The following is a 17,734-nucleotide window of genomic DNA, read 5'->3' as shown; positions in this document are numbered from 1 at the left end:
AGAGAGCTTCTAAGTGAAGAGCTGCCAACAGATACCAGCATCGCTAACAGCTGCCCCCACACTGCAACTTTCAGGAACAACGTTTCGGTTTAGGAAACAACTGCACGGAAAATAGGTAATAAAAAGTAACAATGAACTTTTAATTTTAAGCCTGATTGATTTGATAAGATTATGCTTCATCACCCCCTACTTTCTTTCTTCTAGGCTACATGTTTGTAGTGCCCCTTTGATGAATTGACTGATTGAATCACTCATCCAATCTGTGTCTTTGTATGCTTCTTTTTCACAGGATCCGGATTCAAAATGTTACATATAAATATGAATTATATATCAGAGTATATTGCCTGTATGGGATCAGATATCTGAATGTAAACCAGCTAGGTTATGCCTGGCTGAAATGGTAGTGCAGGTTTGTTGGAGAAAATAAAATAGGCAGTGATCTTAAGAGGTATGAACGGTTAACTATAGCCAGTGGTGGAATGTAACTAAGTACATTTACTCAAGTACTGTAGCCTACAAATGTTGAGGTACTTGTACTTTACTTAAATCTTTTCTTTTCATGCCACTTTCTACTTCTACTCTGCAACATTTCAGAGAGAAATAGCCTACTGTACACTTAACTCCACCACATTAATCTGACAGATTTATATTAAGCTTTCTGCACTCAAAACACATGTAGTTTATAAAATATGATGTAAAACATAATATAGGCCTATATAGGCCTAACTGAAGTGTTTTGATCGTTTCCAGTTTCTAAAATATAAGGATTTTTCTGCATTGAGTAGCCTACTTTTAGGCTACTTTTAATAGCCTACTTTAAGTACATTTTCCTGATGATAGGCCTACTTATTTTTACTGAAGTAACATTTTCAATGCAGGACTTTTACTTGTAATATAGTATTTTTACAGTGTGGTATTACTATTTTTACTTAGGCTAAGTAAAGGATCTGAATACCTCTTCCACCACTGACTATACCCCCTATCCTTTAAATCACAGCCTTATATTAGCCTATACCATGTGTTAGCCTATATGTCTATATTAAAGATGCAACATTTAGCCTAGGCTATAGCCTATACACCTCACCGTGTGATTTAAACTTCTACGGTATCCTATTTAATAAGTTCCAAACTAACTTAAAAAAAAAATCCTTGTCAAGCCAAGAGTGTCAACGCTGTTGTTTATTTTTCAACTTGAAGCCTACATATCGCGCATACAGCATTATGCGAGGACGTATAATTTACGGCCGCCATATTGGCCTTCCTCATATGTTGTTGTTCCTTTGGTTTCCTGCTCGGGACTCATCTCTTCGAAGTAAAGGAGTCTGGGCCTGCACAACAACAAAAGAGTGGTTCCTTTGTCCAGCTGACCTCAGTCCATGCTTATGGAAGCAGCTTACTGCACGGATTCCTCTCAAATAAACAAATTCGCTGGCTTTATTAAAGTTGACTCTGTGTATTGTGGCAGTTGTGCGATATTTAACATAAAAGGAAACACGATAAGGTTATTTAAGTTAAAATGTAGGCTAAGTATTGAAGAACGCCCTTTTACATAAAGTAGCATAACAACGTATCTGACATGCTACTTTTTTTTTTTTTTTTTTTTTCATTTTAAGTTTTAGAATGTGGATTTTGTTTTTTGTTTTTTGGAAATGACGCTTTTATTCTGAAGGACTGGTGACGGAAGTGTTTTAATTTTGTAGCAACAACGCTAAACACTTCCGACCACAAGGTGTTTCCGCCTTCTTAAAACAGTTTGTTTTTCGATGGTCTGGTACTGACAGTCTCAGCTAAACCAAAGATTCTGTATTTCATATATATATTTAAAAAAAAAAATTGAAATGTCTTTGTCTGTGGATGGAAACAAGCCAAATGAGGAGGCAGCGGATCATCAGAGGGACACCAGTGAGCCCAGCCGGTAACTTACTGTAACCTTACTCCCTTACTTTCACACATGGTGTCACATATGTTTACCGTTTACAGGAGGACGGCGGCTAGTTAGTGACTTTAACTCACTGTTTATTACGACTGGTTACATTTGAGAGTTGTAACACGGTGGCATCATTTCATCTTCAAAGAAATGAAATAGTAGTGGCGGACTGTACACGTGAAGTACACGTACACATTTGAGGTACTGCTTTACTAGAGAATTTCCTCGTTCTGCTACTTTATACTTGTACTCCACTACCCCTCAGAGGTACATATTGTACTATATTAATCCACTACATTTGTCTGACAGCTTTAGCCACTTTTAAGATGACAGTTTTTCATCCCCTTCCTGTCCAGTGAATACTTCGTATCTCCAGATGTGTTGATGTTGAATGTTTGTGATAAACTGAAGAATGAAGTCAGGGTTTTCCCTGCCATTATAAGGTTTAGGTGTGCAGCACCCAAGCCGTTTTGGGCAGCACCTAACCTGAATGAATATTAAGTTGATTTGAGCGTCAAAACTAACTAAATAACTTGATTAAATGACTCAGATCTAATAATTGTAGTTGGTCCTCAGTGGACTTCTTTAGCAAGCTTTGTCTTTGATTTTTGTTTTAGACTGTGTGCAATGTGCCAAAAGTATGTGGAGTTGCATTTTTCTTTTCTTTTTTTTTTATATAAAAACGTAACATTTTCTAAATGGAGGAACCCCTAAACCCCCCCACCAACTACGTTCACCTATGTCTTCCAAAAACATAAAGCTGGAATCAGCTGGAAAATGCATCAGCGACGCTACAAACATATGATGATGTTATGGAATATGATGCATTGCTGTAGATTAAACTACCCAACAGTATATGAAAGGATTTACAATTAGCACAGCCTGAAACATTTCCAGCAGTAGCCTATAGTCTCGCATTGCCAGACCTATCTCTCTGTATAGTAACAGCAGTACAATGCAACGCGCACATTAATGCAGCAGTAGTATTTCATCCAGAAACGTCATATCTAAAAGGAAAACACTGACAGGTGTAGAGATATTTTCATTTTATAGATGTCCTCTTTTATTTCTAAAGTAGGAAGTTAAGTTGAATATGATATGCTCATTGTAGAGTTGCACGCATACTAGGGGTGGGGGGAAGAAAAATCGAAAATCGTATGTATCGTGATTTTTTGTGTGACGATTTTAGAACCGATTCTTTTCACTAGAATCGTGATTTTTTTTTTTTCCCCTGCTTTTTCAAACCAATGATTGACCTAAATATTGTTGTGTTTATACGGTACCGCCGAATGCGACTACATGATATCTGTTTCCAGCTAAACGGAGCGAAAGCAGAAAATTCCCCGTTACGTTCTTCTTTACAGATGGAATAAATGTCAGACAGACTGACTGACTGACGTGTGATGTGCTTTCTTCTTAGAAAACAATTAGTTTTTTAGAAATGTCTCATGATCTATTGTCTCTAGAAGTGTATTATTCAACTTTTGTTTTTGTTAAAGAAGGACTAGAACATCGCAATGCTCAATACTATCTAATCGCAATACTTCTATAATCGCAACAAATTAAAATCGCAATACAAATCGAATCGGCACCCATGTATTGTGACAGAATCGGATCGGGACAAAAGCATATCGTCCCAGCTAGAGCTGGGCAATATATCAATATTATATCGATATCGAGATATGAGACTAGATATCGTCTTAGATTTTGAAAATCATAATATCGGGATATGGCATAAGGATTGTCTTCTTCTGGTTTCAAAGGCTGCATTACAGTAAATTAATGTAATTTTCTTCACTTACCAGACTGTTCTAGCTGTTTTATTATTTGCGTTTACCCACTTTGTCATTATATCCACACTATTGATAATTATTTATCTAAAATCTAATTGTGAAAACATTTTAAAGCAACAATTGTCAAGCCTACAATATCGTCGCAATATCGACATTGAGGTATTTGGTCAGGAATATCGTGATATCTGATTTTCTCCATATCGCCCAGCTCTAGTCCCAGCCCTAACGCATACTATGAGAAAGATGGTTACAATTATCCAGAGGGAGCACACTTGCGTCCTTTGTACATGGAAGAATGACTTAGTTGCACAGAAAGGGTTATTTTACAGCTTTGAATGCAGTGTAATATAGTTTTAGAAATGTGATCGTATGTTAGAACCTGTTTAGTTTCAGACAGAGAAATGGACAGAACAGGAGATAAGCCGTTAGGTTGATACATGCGTGTTCAAGGTTACGAAAAGCAAGAAAGAGGAAGCTACAGTTAAACCACAAAGAGTAACAACTGGTATGTGTGGGCGTGAGATAGCTGAAGAAGACTGCCCGGAGACGAGACAGGATGACACCATCAACGAAGAAGATAAAGTTGAGGGATAGGTCAGGAAAACGGGGTCACCATTTTGGAGAGGCTTCGTGGACCAAAGCTCCGTACTTACTGTCTGGTTGCTAGGGATACATGCTGTAGTCTCATTGTGAACTCACATATGTTGTGTAAACTTAATTGCTGGACTTAGATAAAGATCATTGCCTGAACTTTATCGTCTCAGATTCCATCCTTGAGTTTTGGTGCCATTTAAACCTATAAACAAATGCGCTGGAATTATAAGATAAAATTGGAGTCAGAACTTTAGGCCTCCGGGCCAGAACCGGTATTTGGACGCAGAAAATTCCTTCACAGGGAACACTTGACTGCAAAAGCAGTAGTTTTACTTAGGGGTGCACCAATCCGATTTTAAGATCGGATATCGGTCCCGATATTGACAAAATATCTGGATTTGGGATCAGAAAAATTAACAGATCCACGGGCCGATCCAGTTTTGTTAGTTTTTTTCCCCCTCTGTTGCACGCGTGTCGTATGCTGGAAGAGTTTAGTGTACAAATAAATAAGAATTCAATACATTACATGTCACGTTGTAGAGAACAGGCTTGGACCCAAATGCAGCTCAGAATTTATTAACAACAAAAAACTACAACAAAGAGTGTCCAGGCGACTGGCAGAGCAAAAAACTTACAAGATATAGTCCCAAAAAACATGCAGGCCAGGAAGACAGGAATTAACAAGGAAACCAGAAACGAGCTAGTACACACAGCACACCACAGAATAGTACCTGACAAAACCAGAAACAGCAACACGTGTGAAAACACAAGACAGGAAGTAAAACCAGACAAGACAAGACAGAAAACCAGACTATCAAAATAAAAACAGGAAACAGAGCAAAACTGAAAAACAAGACTACCACAATAAGACAAAACACGGAACAAAATACCAAAACCATGACATTACATCTATGTTATTTTGTCTTAGTTAGGAAAGTCTGGTGCCTTTAGTCTCTTCCACATGGTAAAGGAAGGTATAAGGTGGAAGGTATACAGTGTATTATTAATTCAACAACGGTATCGGATCGGTATCGACAGATACACAAAGCCCAGGCATCGGTATCGGGACTGAAAAAGTCGGATCGATGCATCCCTACTTTTACTTACTTGCTTGATGCTTAATACCCACATCTCCACTCCTCCACTTAACACAGGCTTTTTGTTCTAAATGTGAACTCTCCACTGATCACAATACTGTAGACTTGACAAACCTCTTCCAGAGACTCACAAGACATTATACAAGTGTTCACAGACTGATTAGTACTCTCCGTAGCGAGTACAGTAAACTGACGTTGATGTGTCAAAATCAATGGAATGGCTCTCAGAAGGGCTTTGCAAATAATCAACGTTTGATCACGATTTAGATTCCGGCTCCTAACGATGACAAAAACAACGTAATCGAGCCCCTCCCGAAGTACTAAACTCACTCGGCCAACATTTGAATATATTTTGAATATTATTTATATCAAGGGGAATTTAAAAAAAAGTTCAACGGGAAAAGTTTTAAGGGAAATTTCGCAGTGTAATGTGTTTTCACTGTTGATTTGTTCAACGGTTACACTGCTATTCAAATTGAACAAATGCTACATGTTTCTAAAAGTCAATGAGTACTGTAATTGTGTTCAATAATTGATTTCAATATTGATCAAAAAAATGTAGATTTTTTTTTTCCATAATCGAGCTCCCTAGCTGCTTATTTATGAAAACACATTAGTTGCGTGTAATTTACTTTATTTCAGTGCACATTAAAGTACAGCAGGCATTTAAAGGGGTTAATTGTCTTTGCAGACTAGTGAATAGTTTGAGGTAAATGGAATGGTCATGGAAGACAGCTTTAAAGCTATAGTGCGTAGTTTCTGTCGCCCCCCATGAGGAATTATAAGTAATGACAACACCACTGTTGTTGCATCCACATGATACAAGCCTTCCGTGATCGCGCACGCGCCCCCGCCCCTCCTTGATGCAGTTGCTAGCAGCTAAGGAGGATAAAAAAAACACGATGGACTCTTCAGAAGAGGTCGTTATTTTCACTCGAGTTTCTGCGCGCGAAAGTCGCCGGACGCCACAATCTCCTGAACATAGCCATACTGAGAAATAGAGAGAGAGTTGTGTGGAGCTGATAGTATTGATTAGCTTTGTAGCAACTCATTTGGCAATGGCTTGAATATCACGGACATTCATTAATATCGAAAAGTTACACACTAAAGCTTTAAAGAACAAAACAGGAATGAGAGAAACAATAAAGATATAGTTATGTAGATTTAAACTTCTGGCTTTAACCAGGTCTCAGAAAGTTTTCAACAGTACAGGGGAATCATTATTTGTCTTTACATAAATAAAGCCATTCGCACCATAAATTGTTGCAAAATAAAATTCACCAAAATGCAGGAAATTAAGTGTTTGTAACAAAACCTATGCCCTTGGGCTCAGTCTCACCTTGCCACTTTGTACTTTGACCAGGTTGGAGTCTTGTTTGGATCAACCGATGGGTTCGAGCAGTGTCCATGAAGACGTCAAGTATCTGCCCTCGCCGCTGCCAGGTGAGTGGACTTGTTAGCAGTAGTTCACCTGTTCAGTCTGAAACAATCTGAGCTGCAGTTCACGTCTCGGTGTGTGGAGATCTAAGCGCAGGATTATATCATTTCCTCTCCCTCTCAGCCGAACATTACGACGCCGACACCACCGAACCGATCAGCTGTGGCCTTCAAACTTTGGAGGAGCTGTTGTCGTGGAAACGAAGCGAGGCGAACCCCTTTAACGTGGCAGCAGTCCCTCTAGCACCTCGGGAGCCTCCTCTGGCCAGGTGTCTACATCGGACCTTGGTGTCTCATGACATGATGGGCGGCTACCTAGATGACCGGTATGGGTGCATATATATATATATATATATATATATATATATATATATATATATATATATATATATATATATATATATATATATATATAGGTCTAAATAGAAACGGCTTCTTAAAGTTACTCTCCCTGATCTTGTAACGTCATCCCAAAAGCTACACTTGACCTTCCAGCTCATTTCTCATGTACAGTTCACAGCAAGTCGTCACTTTGGGTTCGACATTGAAAAAAAAAAAAAAACTTGAAAAAAGTAACAAAACGTCGGGAAAAGTGGCAAAAACTTCGGAAAAAAACTCGATAAAAGGTGGCCGGGTTGGCTCAGTGGTAGAGCAGGTGCACATATGCTGAGAGGTTTATGCCTCGATGCAGAGGTCCGGGGTTCGAATCCGACCTGTGACAATTTCCTGCATGTCTTCCCCCTCTCTCTCCCCTTTCTCACCTAGCTGTCCTATCAAATAAAGGCGGAAAACCCCCAAAAAATAATCTTAAAAAAAAATAAAAATAAATAAAAAACGTCAAAAATTGTCCCAAAAACCTTGAAAAAGGCAGAAAAAACATCGACAAAATTGTCCCAAAAAAAAATAATTGGAAATAAATCTGAAAAATCTAAATGCAAAAATAAAAAAATAATAAAAATAAACAAAAACTTAAAGAAAAGCCCAGTTTGGATTATTGGGGGGGTTGTAACCCCCCTCATCCCCCCCCCATAAATTACGCCTATGGCTCACAGTGAGCTGGTGCTATATCGACATTAGGTAGTGTACATTTCATGGTCCGAAGTACGTGGCAGAGACGGGGACTCGAGTTTGAGACTCGGACTCAAGTCGCATTTAAGTCACACACACACAGTGACTTCAGACTTGACTTGAGACTCGTCCTCAAAAGACTCAAGATGCGGGACTTGTGAACACTCTTTATTCTTTATTTATTTTAGGAAACATCTGATGAGATCTGATGAATGTTATTCCCCTCCATGCGTATCCTACTGTATAACCTACCTACGTAATGCCAAATACGTAACGCACTGCTGCGCGCGGCTACACGTTGAGAGAGGACGACAAACGCGCCGACCGCGCCAGCAGCTGCATCTCCCTTAGCCTGGGGCTAACCGCTCCCTAAAAGCCAGAACACAAAACACACCTCACAGTAAATTCACACATGGCTTTTCTTCACTTCCCTGATTCAGCGTTAAGAGTTCTATAGTTAAGCTACCATCATTCTCATTCATTACTCACAGATATTACTGTTTATCCTGTACCTGCGGTCATGCTCTCCTTCGTTATTAAGGTTTGCCCAGGGGACAAACACAGAGGCGCCGTATGCCTTCTACCACTGGCAGTACATTGATATCTTCAACTACTTCACACACAAAATGGTGACAATTCCTCCTGCTGTGTGGACCAATGCTGCTCATAAACATGGAGTCGTCGTTCTGGGTGAGTGAAAAGGGGGTAGATATGAGGGTGTCATAATTAGAAATAGAACTTCAGTCCTGTCTAAATCAGGCTTCCTGTCTTCATGCATACAATCTCCTTGTGTTTTTTTTTTTTTTTTTAGGGACGTTTATCACAGAGTGGACGGATGGCGCCGCAGTGTGCGAGGCCTTCCTGAAAGAGGAGGAGTCGTACCGGGCCGTGGCTGATAAACTGGTCCAGATCAGCTACTGTTACGGCTTCGACGGCTGGCTCATTAACATAGAGAACCCTCTCAGCGTGAGTCCGACTTCACCACAATATGCCTAGACATTACAGTCACAGTGTGCCCATAAGGTATGTCATACAATAATATACTTAGTTATGATTTTGACTTTCTAAATCAAAATGATGAGTGTGGTAAGTTAAAAGTTAAACTTACCAAGTAATAATAATAATATTTTAATGCCGCCTTTCAAGAGACTCAAGCTCACCTTACATACAGTATATCAGCAATAACCATACAATAAGCTACAAAGCATCAGTAATGAAAAAGCAAAAATTAAACATTCAATAAGCTACAAAGCATAGCACAACGAGTCAAGTTTGATATAAAATAAGATGCAGTCGAAGTGAGTAAGATAGTTTAAAAACATGAATTCTAAGAGCAGTTTTGAATTCTGTCATGTAGTCCAATATGCGGATGTGAATTCCAAGTTTTTGGTGCAGTGTGGGAGAAAGCCCTGGCACCCATTGTGCTGTTGAGGTCGATGGGTGGGTGATGAAGACTACAGGGAGCCGGAGAGGGTGCAAGTCAAAACTATAATTTAGTCTTGATTTACCACGTGTATTTTATTTTAGAAAATGTTATGGGGCCATTTTATCGATAGGACAGCTGTAGACGGGAAAGGGGGAGGACATGCAGCAAAGGGCCGCTGGTCGGAATCGAACGTTGGGCTGCTGCGGTAAGGACTGAGCCTTGGTACAGGGGGCGCACGCTCTACCAGGGCGCTCCTCCAGAAGCCGCAAGTCAAAGGCAGGCTTCGACAGAGCAAAGGCAGAGGCGGCAGTTTCCGTGTCGTGCGGACGGCTGTGGCAATGTGCATACTAGGGGTGTGCAAAAAAAAATCGACTCACATTCGTATCGCGAATGATTGTATGTCTACTGCAATCACATGAGAAAAGTAACTACATTTACATACTGTGAATCGTTTTTGAATCGAAAATCGATATCGAATCGTGACATTTTCTGAATCGTGCACCCCTAGCGTATACACACGCGATCGCGGTTCTCTGTTCCTCTTTTAAAGTGAATACGCTGTCGATATCTTCTATAACAGACGCGATGGCAGCCAACTTTGTTGTAAACAAATTCAACCCTTGCTTGCTCTTTAGCGACGTGGCCCGCCCTGACAATTTGATTGGTCCGAACGGCCCTGGCTCAAGCGTAGTTGCTCCACAACGGATCAAGTCCAGGCCATACTTCCCGACCTCAAATGTTGTGGGCGGGGCTAAACTCGGCTGGCATCCAGGCCAATCAGCCTCAGCTGTACTTTGTGTTTACTGATGATTATAATCTCATATGAATCATTACACATCTCGGCCTTTGCCGTGCTGACTGAAGCACGTCACGTCGTGTGTGTGTGTGTGTGTGTGTGTGTGTGTGTGTGTGTGTGTGTGTGTGTGTGTGTGTGTGTGTGTGTGTGTTGCCCTCTGCTTGCAGAAGGTTGCGGTGGAGAACACACCTTTGTTCCTGCGCTATCTCACAGACCAGATGCACGAGCGAGTGTCTGGCAGCCTGGTCCTGTGGTACGACAGTGTGATCGAGAACGGACAGCTAACATGGCAAAATGAACTCAACGAGTCCAACAGGTAGAGACATGAAAATGGGTAACATCATGTCCCTTTAGACAAACCAAGACGTTTCTAGCAACACGAATACCTATCCGATACTTGATCTCAATCTCTCCGTGACAGGATGTTTTTCGATGCTTGTGATGGCTTCTTCACCAACTACAACTGGACAGAGCAGAACCTGGAGTGGATGCAGGACTACAGCGGGGTCCAGGGCCGCCAGGCTGACGTCTACATCGGGGTGGACGTGTTCGCCCGAGGCAAGGTGGTGGGAGGAATGTTGGAAACAAATAAGGTACACAGTGTATTATTATGGAGTATTAAGAAGTATTCAGATCCTTTACTTAAGTAAATGTACTAATACCACACTGTGAAAATACTGTGTTACAAGTAAAAGTCCTGCATTGAAAATGTTACTTAAGGAAAGTATGTAAGCATCAACAGGAAAATGTACAGTACTTGAGTAAATGTACTTAGTTACAGTCCACCACTGGTTATGGCCCACATCTGTGGAACAGCCATCCTGAAGACCTGAGGGCAGCAGAAAACGTTGATTTTTTTTTTTTTTTAATATGGTTATTTTTGGGGCTTTTTGGCTTTTATTAGATAGGATAGTTGAAGACAGGAGAGGGGGGGGGGAGAGAAAGGGGCTGACGTTCAGCAAACGGCCACGGGCCGGACTCGAACCTGGGCCACAGCAGTAAGGACTGGGGGCAGATGCTCAACCAAGTGAGCTATCAGGGCGCCCCAGAACTTTTAGATTTTAAAAACAAAAGCAAAACTAAAGATCTAACCTTTTTTAACCAGGCTTTAGTTGAAAATTGTATTTATTTTATTTATTTGTTAATTTATTTACAAATTGCATTTCCTTATTGAATATTTGAGTTTTATGCTGGTAGTGGCCATTCATGATATCATTTCCTAACGTCATGTTTTTATTGCCTTTTACTTTAAATCTGTGTGCGTGTGTGTGTGTGTGTGTGGGGAGGGGGGTGACATTATTGTCTTAGTTTGTTTTTATAATGTAAAGCACTTTGTTACATGGCTCGTGCACATGCGTGTGGCTGTGTGCGGACGTGCTTTTGAAGAAGCGCTGACCGTCATCAGATCATTGACAGCATGCACCTTCTTGTCTTGGTTGTCGACAGGCGCTGGAAGTCATCCGGAAGCACAAATTCTCCGCAGCCATCTTTGCTCCAGGCTGGGTGTACGAGACCCACAGCGATAAGACCCAATTCCGCAAGAATCAGGACAAGTAAGACCGACGCAGTATTAACACTGACATGAATACACACATTAACCTTTGACTCGGAAGGCAGAAGAAAAGTGCACGTGAGGGTTGTTTTTGAAACGGAGCCCTGTCCTGTGTGCAGCTTCTGGGCTCTTCTGTCAGACTACCTGTATATCCATCGGCCAGCCTCTCCCCTCCCCTTCATCTCCTCCTTCTGCCAGGGCTTTGGGAAGGCTATCTACTGGAGAGGACAGGTACTGTAGGAGCTGGATGCTGTGTTAAAGGGGCGCTATGCAGTTTTGCCCATTTCTTCGCTGTTTTCTGGCTTTTTGCTGGCAGGTTTCTCTATAGAGCTCCCCCTACAGCATCAGAATAGATATTTGGCAGCTCCTATGTTTACTCGTGTCTGACTCCTCTCTCGGTCAGTCTGCCGTTTTCCTCTTTCTCTGTTCCTCCGACAATGCTTTCCTAGCTTTCTGCTTCTTTTTTTGCCGGCTCAGCCACGACAATAGTGTGAAAAACTCCATCGCTACCTTGTTAGCCGGTTCCCGAATGGGCGTATGTGTGCAGTGCCGTGAAGCAATTCGTTACATCGCGAGACCTGATATCACGCGATACTTCCTGGCGCCGAGGCCGGCAACTCGCCGGCCGAAAGTTGCAAGGGTGGTTTTTCCGCTCACAGGCGCTAAGGGGGGAGCGAGACGACCACCGTTCAGCTAAAAAAAAAAAGTCATATAACCATTCCAATGACTCCGAAGCTGTTCAGTTAAGGTAAATTAAGCTAAAGAAAAAACTGCATAGTTCCCCTTTAATCAGTACAATGATGATATAAACAAATAGTCTATGTGATGGCATTAACCCAAAACTAGTTCCACTGCATCTCATGCTGCAAATGGTCACATCATATCATTATTGCTGTGACACCACAGTGTCTGCACCGTAATGAACCGGCACTTTTGTTTCATAAGAAAAAGACAAAAAAAAAAGGATTAATTCAACTTCTCTGTGTGGTTTTCTTGTAGCAGCCTGGTGTCATGTGCACATGATGATGATATTTATTACATTAAGCATTATTCTGTTTATCAAATTATGGGGCACTGTGATGACCAAAATACAGCCGCCGTCAAAATTTCTGACATAATCAGGAATTTAGGATCAGATTCTCACAATGTGACTGCTGCTACCTCAACCCTCGTCTAAAAAAAACCAACCGGAATGCTGCATTTAATGATGTATAAAACACTGTCTGACACTTCGAACGCCATCTTTGAATACATTTAAAAATCAACAACACTGCCAGCAATTAAAATACGATAAGATAGACTTTAATAATCCCACACTGGGGAAAATTCCCTTTTTACAGCAGCTCAAAAAAAAAAATCCACACACATCAGAATAAGGTAAATACACAAAGAATAGACATAGGAAAAATATACAAAAAGTATAATAATTAATTATAAACAGACAGGTAAAAACATATAAATACAGATGGTTAAGGTGCGGATGAATAGAAATCGCAAATTGCACAGTAGGAGGTGACACAAAGTAATAAATAAATAAATATGTGTAGTGCAGAATATTGTCATACATGACTTTGGCCATGTATGTCACTGACGCATAGAAGGTTAAGCTTGACCCTTTTAACAATAGTTTAAGCCTTTATGGCATAAGAGTGCATTGTGTACCAAACAGATAAGCAGAAAACACAGGAAAGGTAGTTAAAGTTACAGAACACACGAGGAAGTTGCACCACAAGGTCCCGACCTTGGTGTGTGTGTGTGTGTGTGTGTGTGTGTGTGTGTGTCTAGAAACTAGAGGACACCCCCCCCTGTGAGGAAAGGATAAAAGTTTGAGGGAGAGAATAGAGGAGGGTTCATAATTCAGAGAACAACTTGGTGGACCAGCTCTGACGTGATGTCTGATTGCTAGGGAAACTTAGTCTCTGTTTTATGAACCCACAATTGTGTGTAACTTTTATGCTGGACTCAGTAAAATTTGCTTAACTGAAGTCTTCGTCTCAGATTGATCCTTGTGTTTTGGGTAAACTTAAGTCCAATCAAAGAAGAATGAATAAATTGGAGTCAGATTTGACAGGCCTTAGGGCCTTATTTTAGACATAATTCCTTCTACACAATGCTGAAGGTTATCATACCGTCAGAATCGTATACCGGCCCATGCCTAGACTGCAGTCTTGTTTTGTGTGTTTGCGCAGCGTGAGGCGACCAGGAGCTGGTTCAACCTGACGGCCCAGGAGATCCAGCCTTTGTACTACCACACGGAGCTGGAGGGCCAGGGCTCGCTGGAGGGTCAGGGCTGGCTGAGCAGCCGCGGCTGCCCCGAGGACGCCTGGAACGGCGGCTGCTCACTGCTGCTGGACGGACTCATCCCCGCCACTCACACGTCTCCAGTTTGTGCCAGGTGTGTGTGTGTGTGTGTGTGTGTGTGTGTGTTTCTTCTTCACCCTTGCTTTATTTTCATGTTGGGTTTAAAAGTGATCTTGCCACCACTATCTGCCCAAACACACACATCTCACAGTACATGCACGGCACTCTGTATCTCTCAGGATCTTCTCCCTCCATGTACCCCTGCCATCCAAGACTCTGGTGACCCTCATCTACAAGCCATCGACTGGGATCAAAGTTTCCCTGGAGCTGAAGACAACAGACGCCAGTCTTTGCACACACAACGTCCAGGATGTCAAACGTGAGTTTCACACAATCCATCCAGTGTTCATACCCGCTTATCCTACCCCAGCCAGCTATAATCATTTTATAATAATAACTTTATTTATATATACTGTATATTACCTTTAAAAACTGAGTTTACAAAGTGCAAAATAACAAACAGCTAAAACGTGGGGCCAAACATTTGCAAGACAAAACTGGGTACATAAAAAAACAAGAGGCACTAGACGCAAAACATAGTAATGAGAAGACATAATAAGCATACAAATATCAAGCAATAAAATAGAATAAAGATCAGTAGCAATAAAAGATATACAGATCAAAAGAACCAGTAAAAAGAGAAAATAAAAAGAGTATATAAAAAGTGATAACATCACATGAAAGCAAGTCTATAAAAATGGGTTTTGAGAAAGTGACTTAAAAGAGTCCACTGATTCCGCGGGCCTTCTCTCCTCGGCAGGTCGTTCCAAAGTCTAGGGGCCCTGATGGCAATAGCACAGTCCCCTTTAGATTTAAGACTTTGGAACAGCCAAAAGGATGCATGGCTGCGACCTGGCTCATACGGGGCCAACATCTCTGCTACGTAGCTACGAGCCAGACCCATACGAGCTTCAAAAGTGATCAGTAAAATCTTAAGAATCAATTGTAAAATTGAACAGGGAGCCAGTGGAGAGAAGCCAGGCTTGGGGTGATGCGATGTCGTCTGCTAAAACCGCTGAGAGGCCCGAGCTGCTGCGTTCTGAAAGGAGGGAGTTAACAGTAGTGGAGTCTGGAGAAGATAAATGCATGAATGACTTTTTCCAGGTCGGAGTATGTAATTCATTTCGTGAACGTTCTGTATCTCTCTCTCTCTCTCTCTCTCTCTTTCTGTGTCCGTTAAAAGGACGTTTTCCCTGGCCGCTGTCACACCATATGCTGGCTCTTGTTGGGGGGGAATTGTTGGGTCTCTGTAAATTGTGGTCAAGACCGACTCTCTGTAAAGTGTCCTGAGATAACTTCTGTTGTGATTTCACACTTTAAATAAAATTGAGTTGAATGGAACGTGCCCCTACTCATGACCAGGTGGTATTTAACAGGCTCAAACAAGCGATTTACAGTTAAGAGAGTCCATGAATTGGACTCGGAACACTCGTACAAGGAAAAAAAGTTAGAGAGGTTAAGGATAAAATGTTCCTGCATGTGGTCCAATGTATTTCTCTTTTCAGTCTCAGGTATGTCACACTCCAACATTAGTCAATACTCAGCAGACTCCATTCTTCCAGGTGTTCTTCAGATCATTTAAGTGTATGTGTTTCTGCAGTTGTGTCTCCCGTGGCACTGGATGACAGGCTCCAGCCGTTGAGCCTTTTCACTCAGCTGTGTGGCAGCCTGAGTCCAGATGGCTGGACTGTTGGGTAAGGCACTCTTAACAGCTTAATAACAGCCGAGTTAATGGATTTCATTGTAAAAGTCTGTCTGTTCCCTTCATGCCACTGTGGGCAGGTGTTCCCAGCTGGAGCTTCGTGGCTGTGATCTGAGAGAAGTTTGTCTCAACATCCAGCGGAATGGACAGCCTCAGGACACAGCTTTCAGCTGCCGGGTGGGAGAAATCATGGTGAGATGTCTTCAGCGTGTTCTCAATTAGAGCCGCAAAGATGAATCTATTAGTTGTCACTTATAAGATTAATCGGAAATTATTTTGATAGTCGATGAATCGGTTTGAGTCACTTTTTTATGCATTACTACAGATTACAGGGACTAGTATTACCAGAGGACTTCATGTGATTTGGACAGAGATCCTCAACAGGGGGTCCGGGGCCCATAAGGGGGTCCTCAGAGTTATTGCAAGTGGGCCCCAAAATTATTGTTAATTTTTTGAAAGCGTTTTCAAAAATGAAATTGTCTTAATATGAATCCAACATATTATTAGCAAATATAAATCAGCCTATTTGTAAAAAAAACCCATTAATGATATTGGCGAATAGGTAAGGTAGTCACTAAGGTAGCCATCCACAGATCCAGTTCATTTGGTGGCCCACCTACAGTAACTCTGAGGGCCCCCTTGGGGTGCCGGACCACCTTTTGAAGATCTCTGACTTAAACTATTGAAACTGAAATGTCTCAAATGCAAATTTTCAGCACCAAAGGCACTTCATTTTTCCACACGAAATGTAGCCTTTTTCTACGTATAAATGTAAAACTACTTCAACATAATCGTTCTGTCTCCCGTAGCTCTTGGATGTAGCCAGTCTGCAGGTCCCCCCTGAGCTGGTTCAGGGCTTGTGCATCTACGACGTGGTGTGGCTGCGTGCTGCCGGGACCTCGCCAGAGTCCACCTCCCTCCGCCTGCACCTAAACGCCACTCTGCGCTGGGACTACCCCACCCATCTCGTGCGCCACTTCCGGGTGTACTGGCGACGGCTCAGAGGACCCGACCCCCGAATCCCCCCGGGTGAGCTGGTTCTGGTGGGCCGGGCGTATTCGAATATTTTCAGAGTAACGGAGCTGGCGGTGCCGGAAGCACCCAGCCTGCTGGAGCTGGTGGTGGAGCCAGTGATCAGGAAGGGCTTCCCGGTCCCGGAGAGCCACTGGGGAAGAAGAAGCCTCAGCTACACAGAGGACTCAACACAATGACTCGACATAACTGTCATCAGGCCGCTTCTCCTTGACTCTTTAGTGAACGGTACTGCCATTTAACCAGGTGACCCTATTCATGGCAGCCACATTCTGCGTTTATGATGAATCATGCACATGTTAAAAGGAGCACTTTAATAACCTTCAATTAGTTTTTTGGCTCAGAAGACAAAATGCAAAGTACGCAGGCAAGTATGTAAACAATGCCGTTCGCGCCGCTGTCTACACATACGCATTGTTAAAAAGCTAGTATATCTGGGCCTTGACACATCTACAGCCATGCTAGCCGCTCCGTCAGGCTGTACTGAGCTGAATGCTGATGTTAATGTTTAGCAGGTATGTTTTCCATGTCCACCATCTTAGTTTAGCATGCTAGCATGTGCTAAATAGCTTTAAACATACAGTACACTGAGGCTGACGGGGGATGTGCAGGTTTGTGCTTATATTCGAGAAAATAAAAAGTTGACCCGATGATGGCGCTAGATGAAGAGTAACGGCATCGCTGAAGTAATTACAAGTTGCATTACAATTATAGTCTGAACTAAAGTGGGGGGCCGACTAATAGGAATTGCTTTTCCTACAGCAGAGATCTTCAACAGGGGGTCCTCAGAGTTACTGCAGGGGGCCTGGGGACCACCAAATGATTGCACACACACGGGTCCCTGCTCTTTCAGTTAAGGGGTCCTTGCCTTAAAGTGTTGATCACTCAACAAGGAAACGTTAACGCCACCATGAGGTCATTGACATGTCCAATTCTTTAGGAGGATTAG

General features: G+C 42.0%; 1 protein-coding gene across 1 annotated transcript; it reads left to right on the top strand.

The window, feature by feature from the left end:
- Positions 1-330: 330 nt before the first annotated feature.
- engase (endo-beta-N-acetylglucosaminidase) lies at positions 331-17,452 on the top strand. The gene is made up of 16 exons (XM_035998955.1): positions 331-335; positions 1,799-1,915; positions 6,775-6,854; positions 6,973-7,174; positions 8,458-8,606; positions 8,728-8,882; positions 10,306-10,454; positions 10,560-10,731; positions 11,585-11,691; positions 11,810-11,921; positions 13,880-14,085; positions 14,231-14,370; positions 15,652-15,745; positions 15,834-15,945; positions 16,563-16,959; positions 17,031-17,452. The coding sequence occupies exons 2-16, from the start codon at positions 1,839-1,841 to the stop codon at positions 17,033-17,035; spliced, it is 2,157 nt and encodes a 718-aa protein (XP_035854848.1). The 5' UTR covers positions 331-335; positions 1,799-1,838; the 3' UTR covers positions 17,036-17,452.
- The last annotated feature ends 282 nt before the right edge of the window (positions 17,453-17,734 follow it).

The sequence above is a fragment of the Sander lucioperca genome, chromosome 2 (genome assembly GCF_008315115.2).
Source record: "Sander lucioperca isolate FBNREF2018 chromosome 2, SLUC_FBN_1.2, whole genome shotgun sequence".
Taxonomy (NCBI): Eukaryota; Metazoa; Chordata; class Actinopteri; order Perciformes; family Percidae; genus Sander; species Sander lucioperca.
This window is presented reverse-complemented; position numbering and strand designations above follow the sequence as displayed.

Excerpts from the sequence above, each read along its gene's own strand:
- engase (XM_035998955.1), top strand. The coding sequence starts at position 1,839 with ATGTCTTTGTCTGTGGATGGAAACAAGCCAAATGAGGAGGCAGCGGAT. Across the intron at positions 11,922-13,879 it reads CTATCTACTGGAGAGGACAG|CGTGAGGCGACCAGGAGCTG; the intron begins GTACTGTAGGAG and ends GTGTTTGCGCAG. Across the intron at positions 14,371-15,651 it reads CAACGTCCAGGATGTCAAAC|TTGTGTCTCCCGTGGCACTG; the intron begins GTGAGTTTCACA and ends GTGTTTCTGCAG.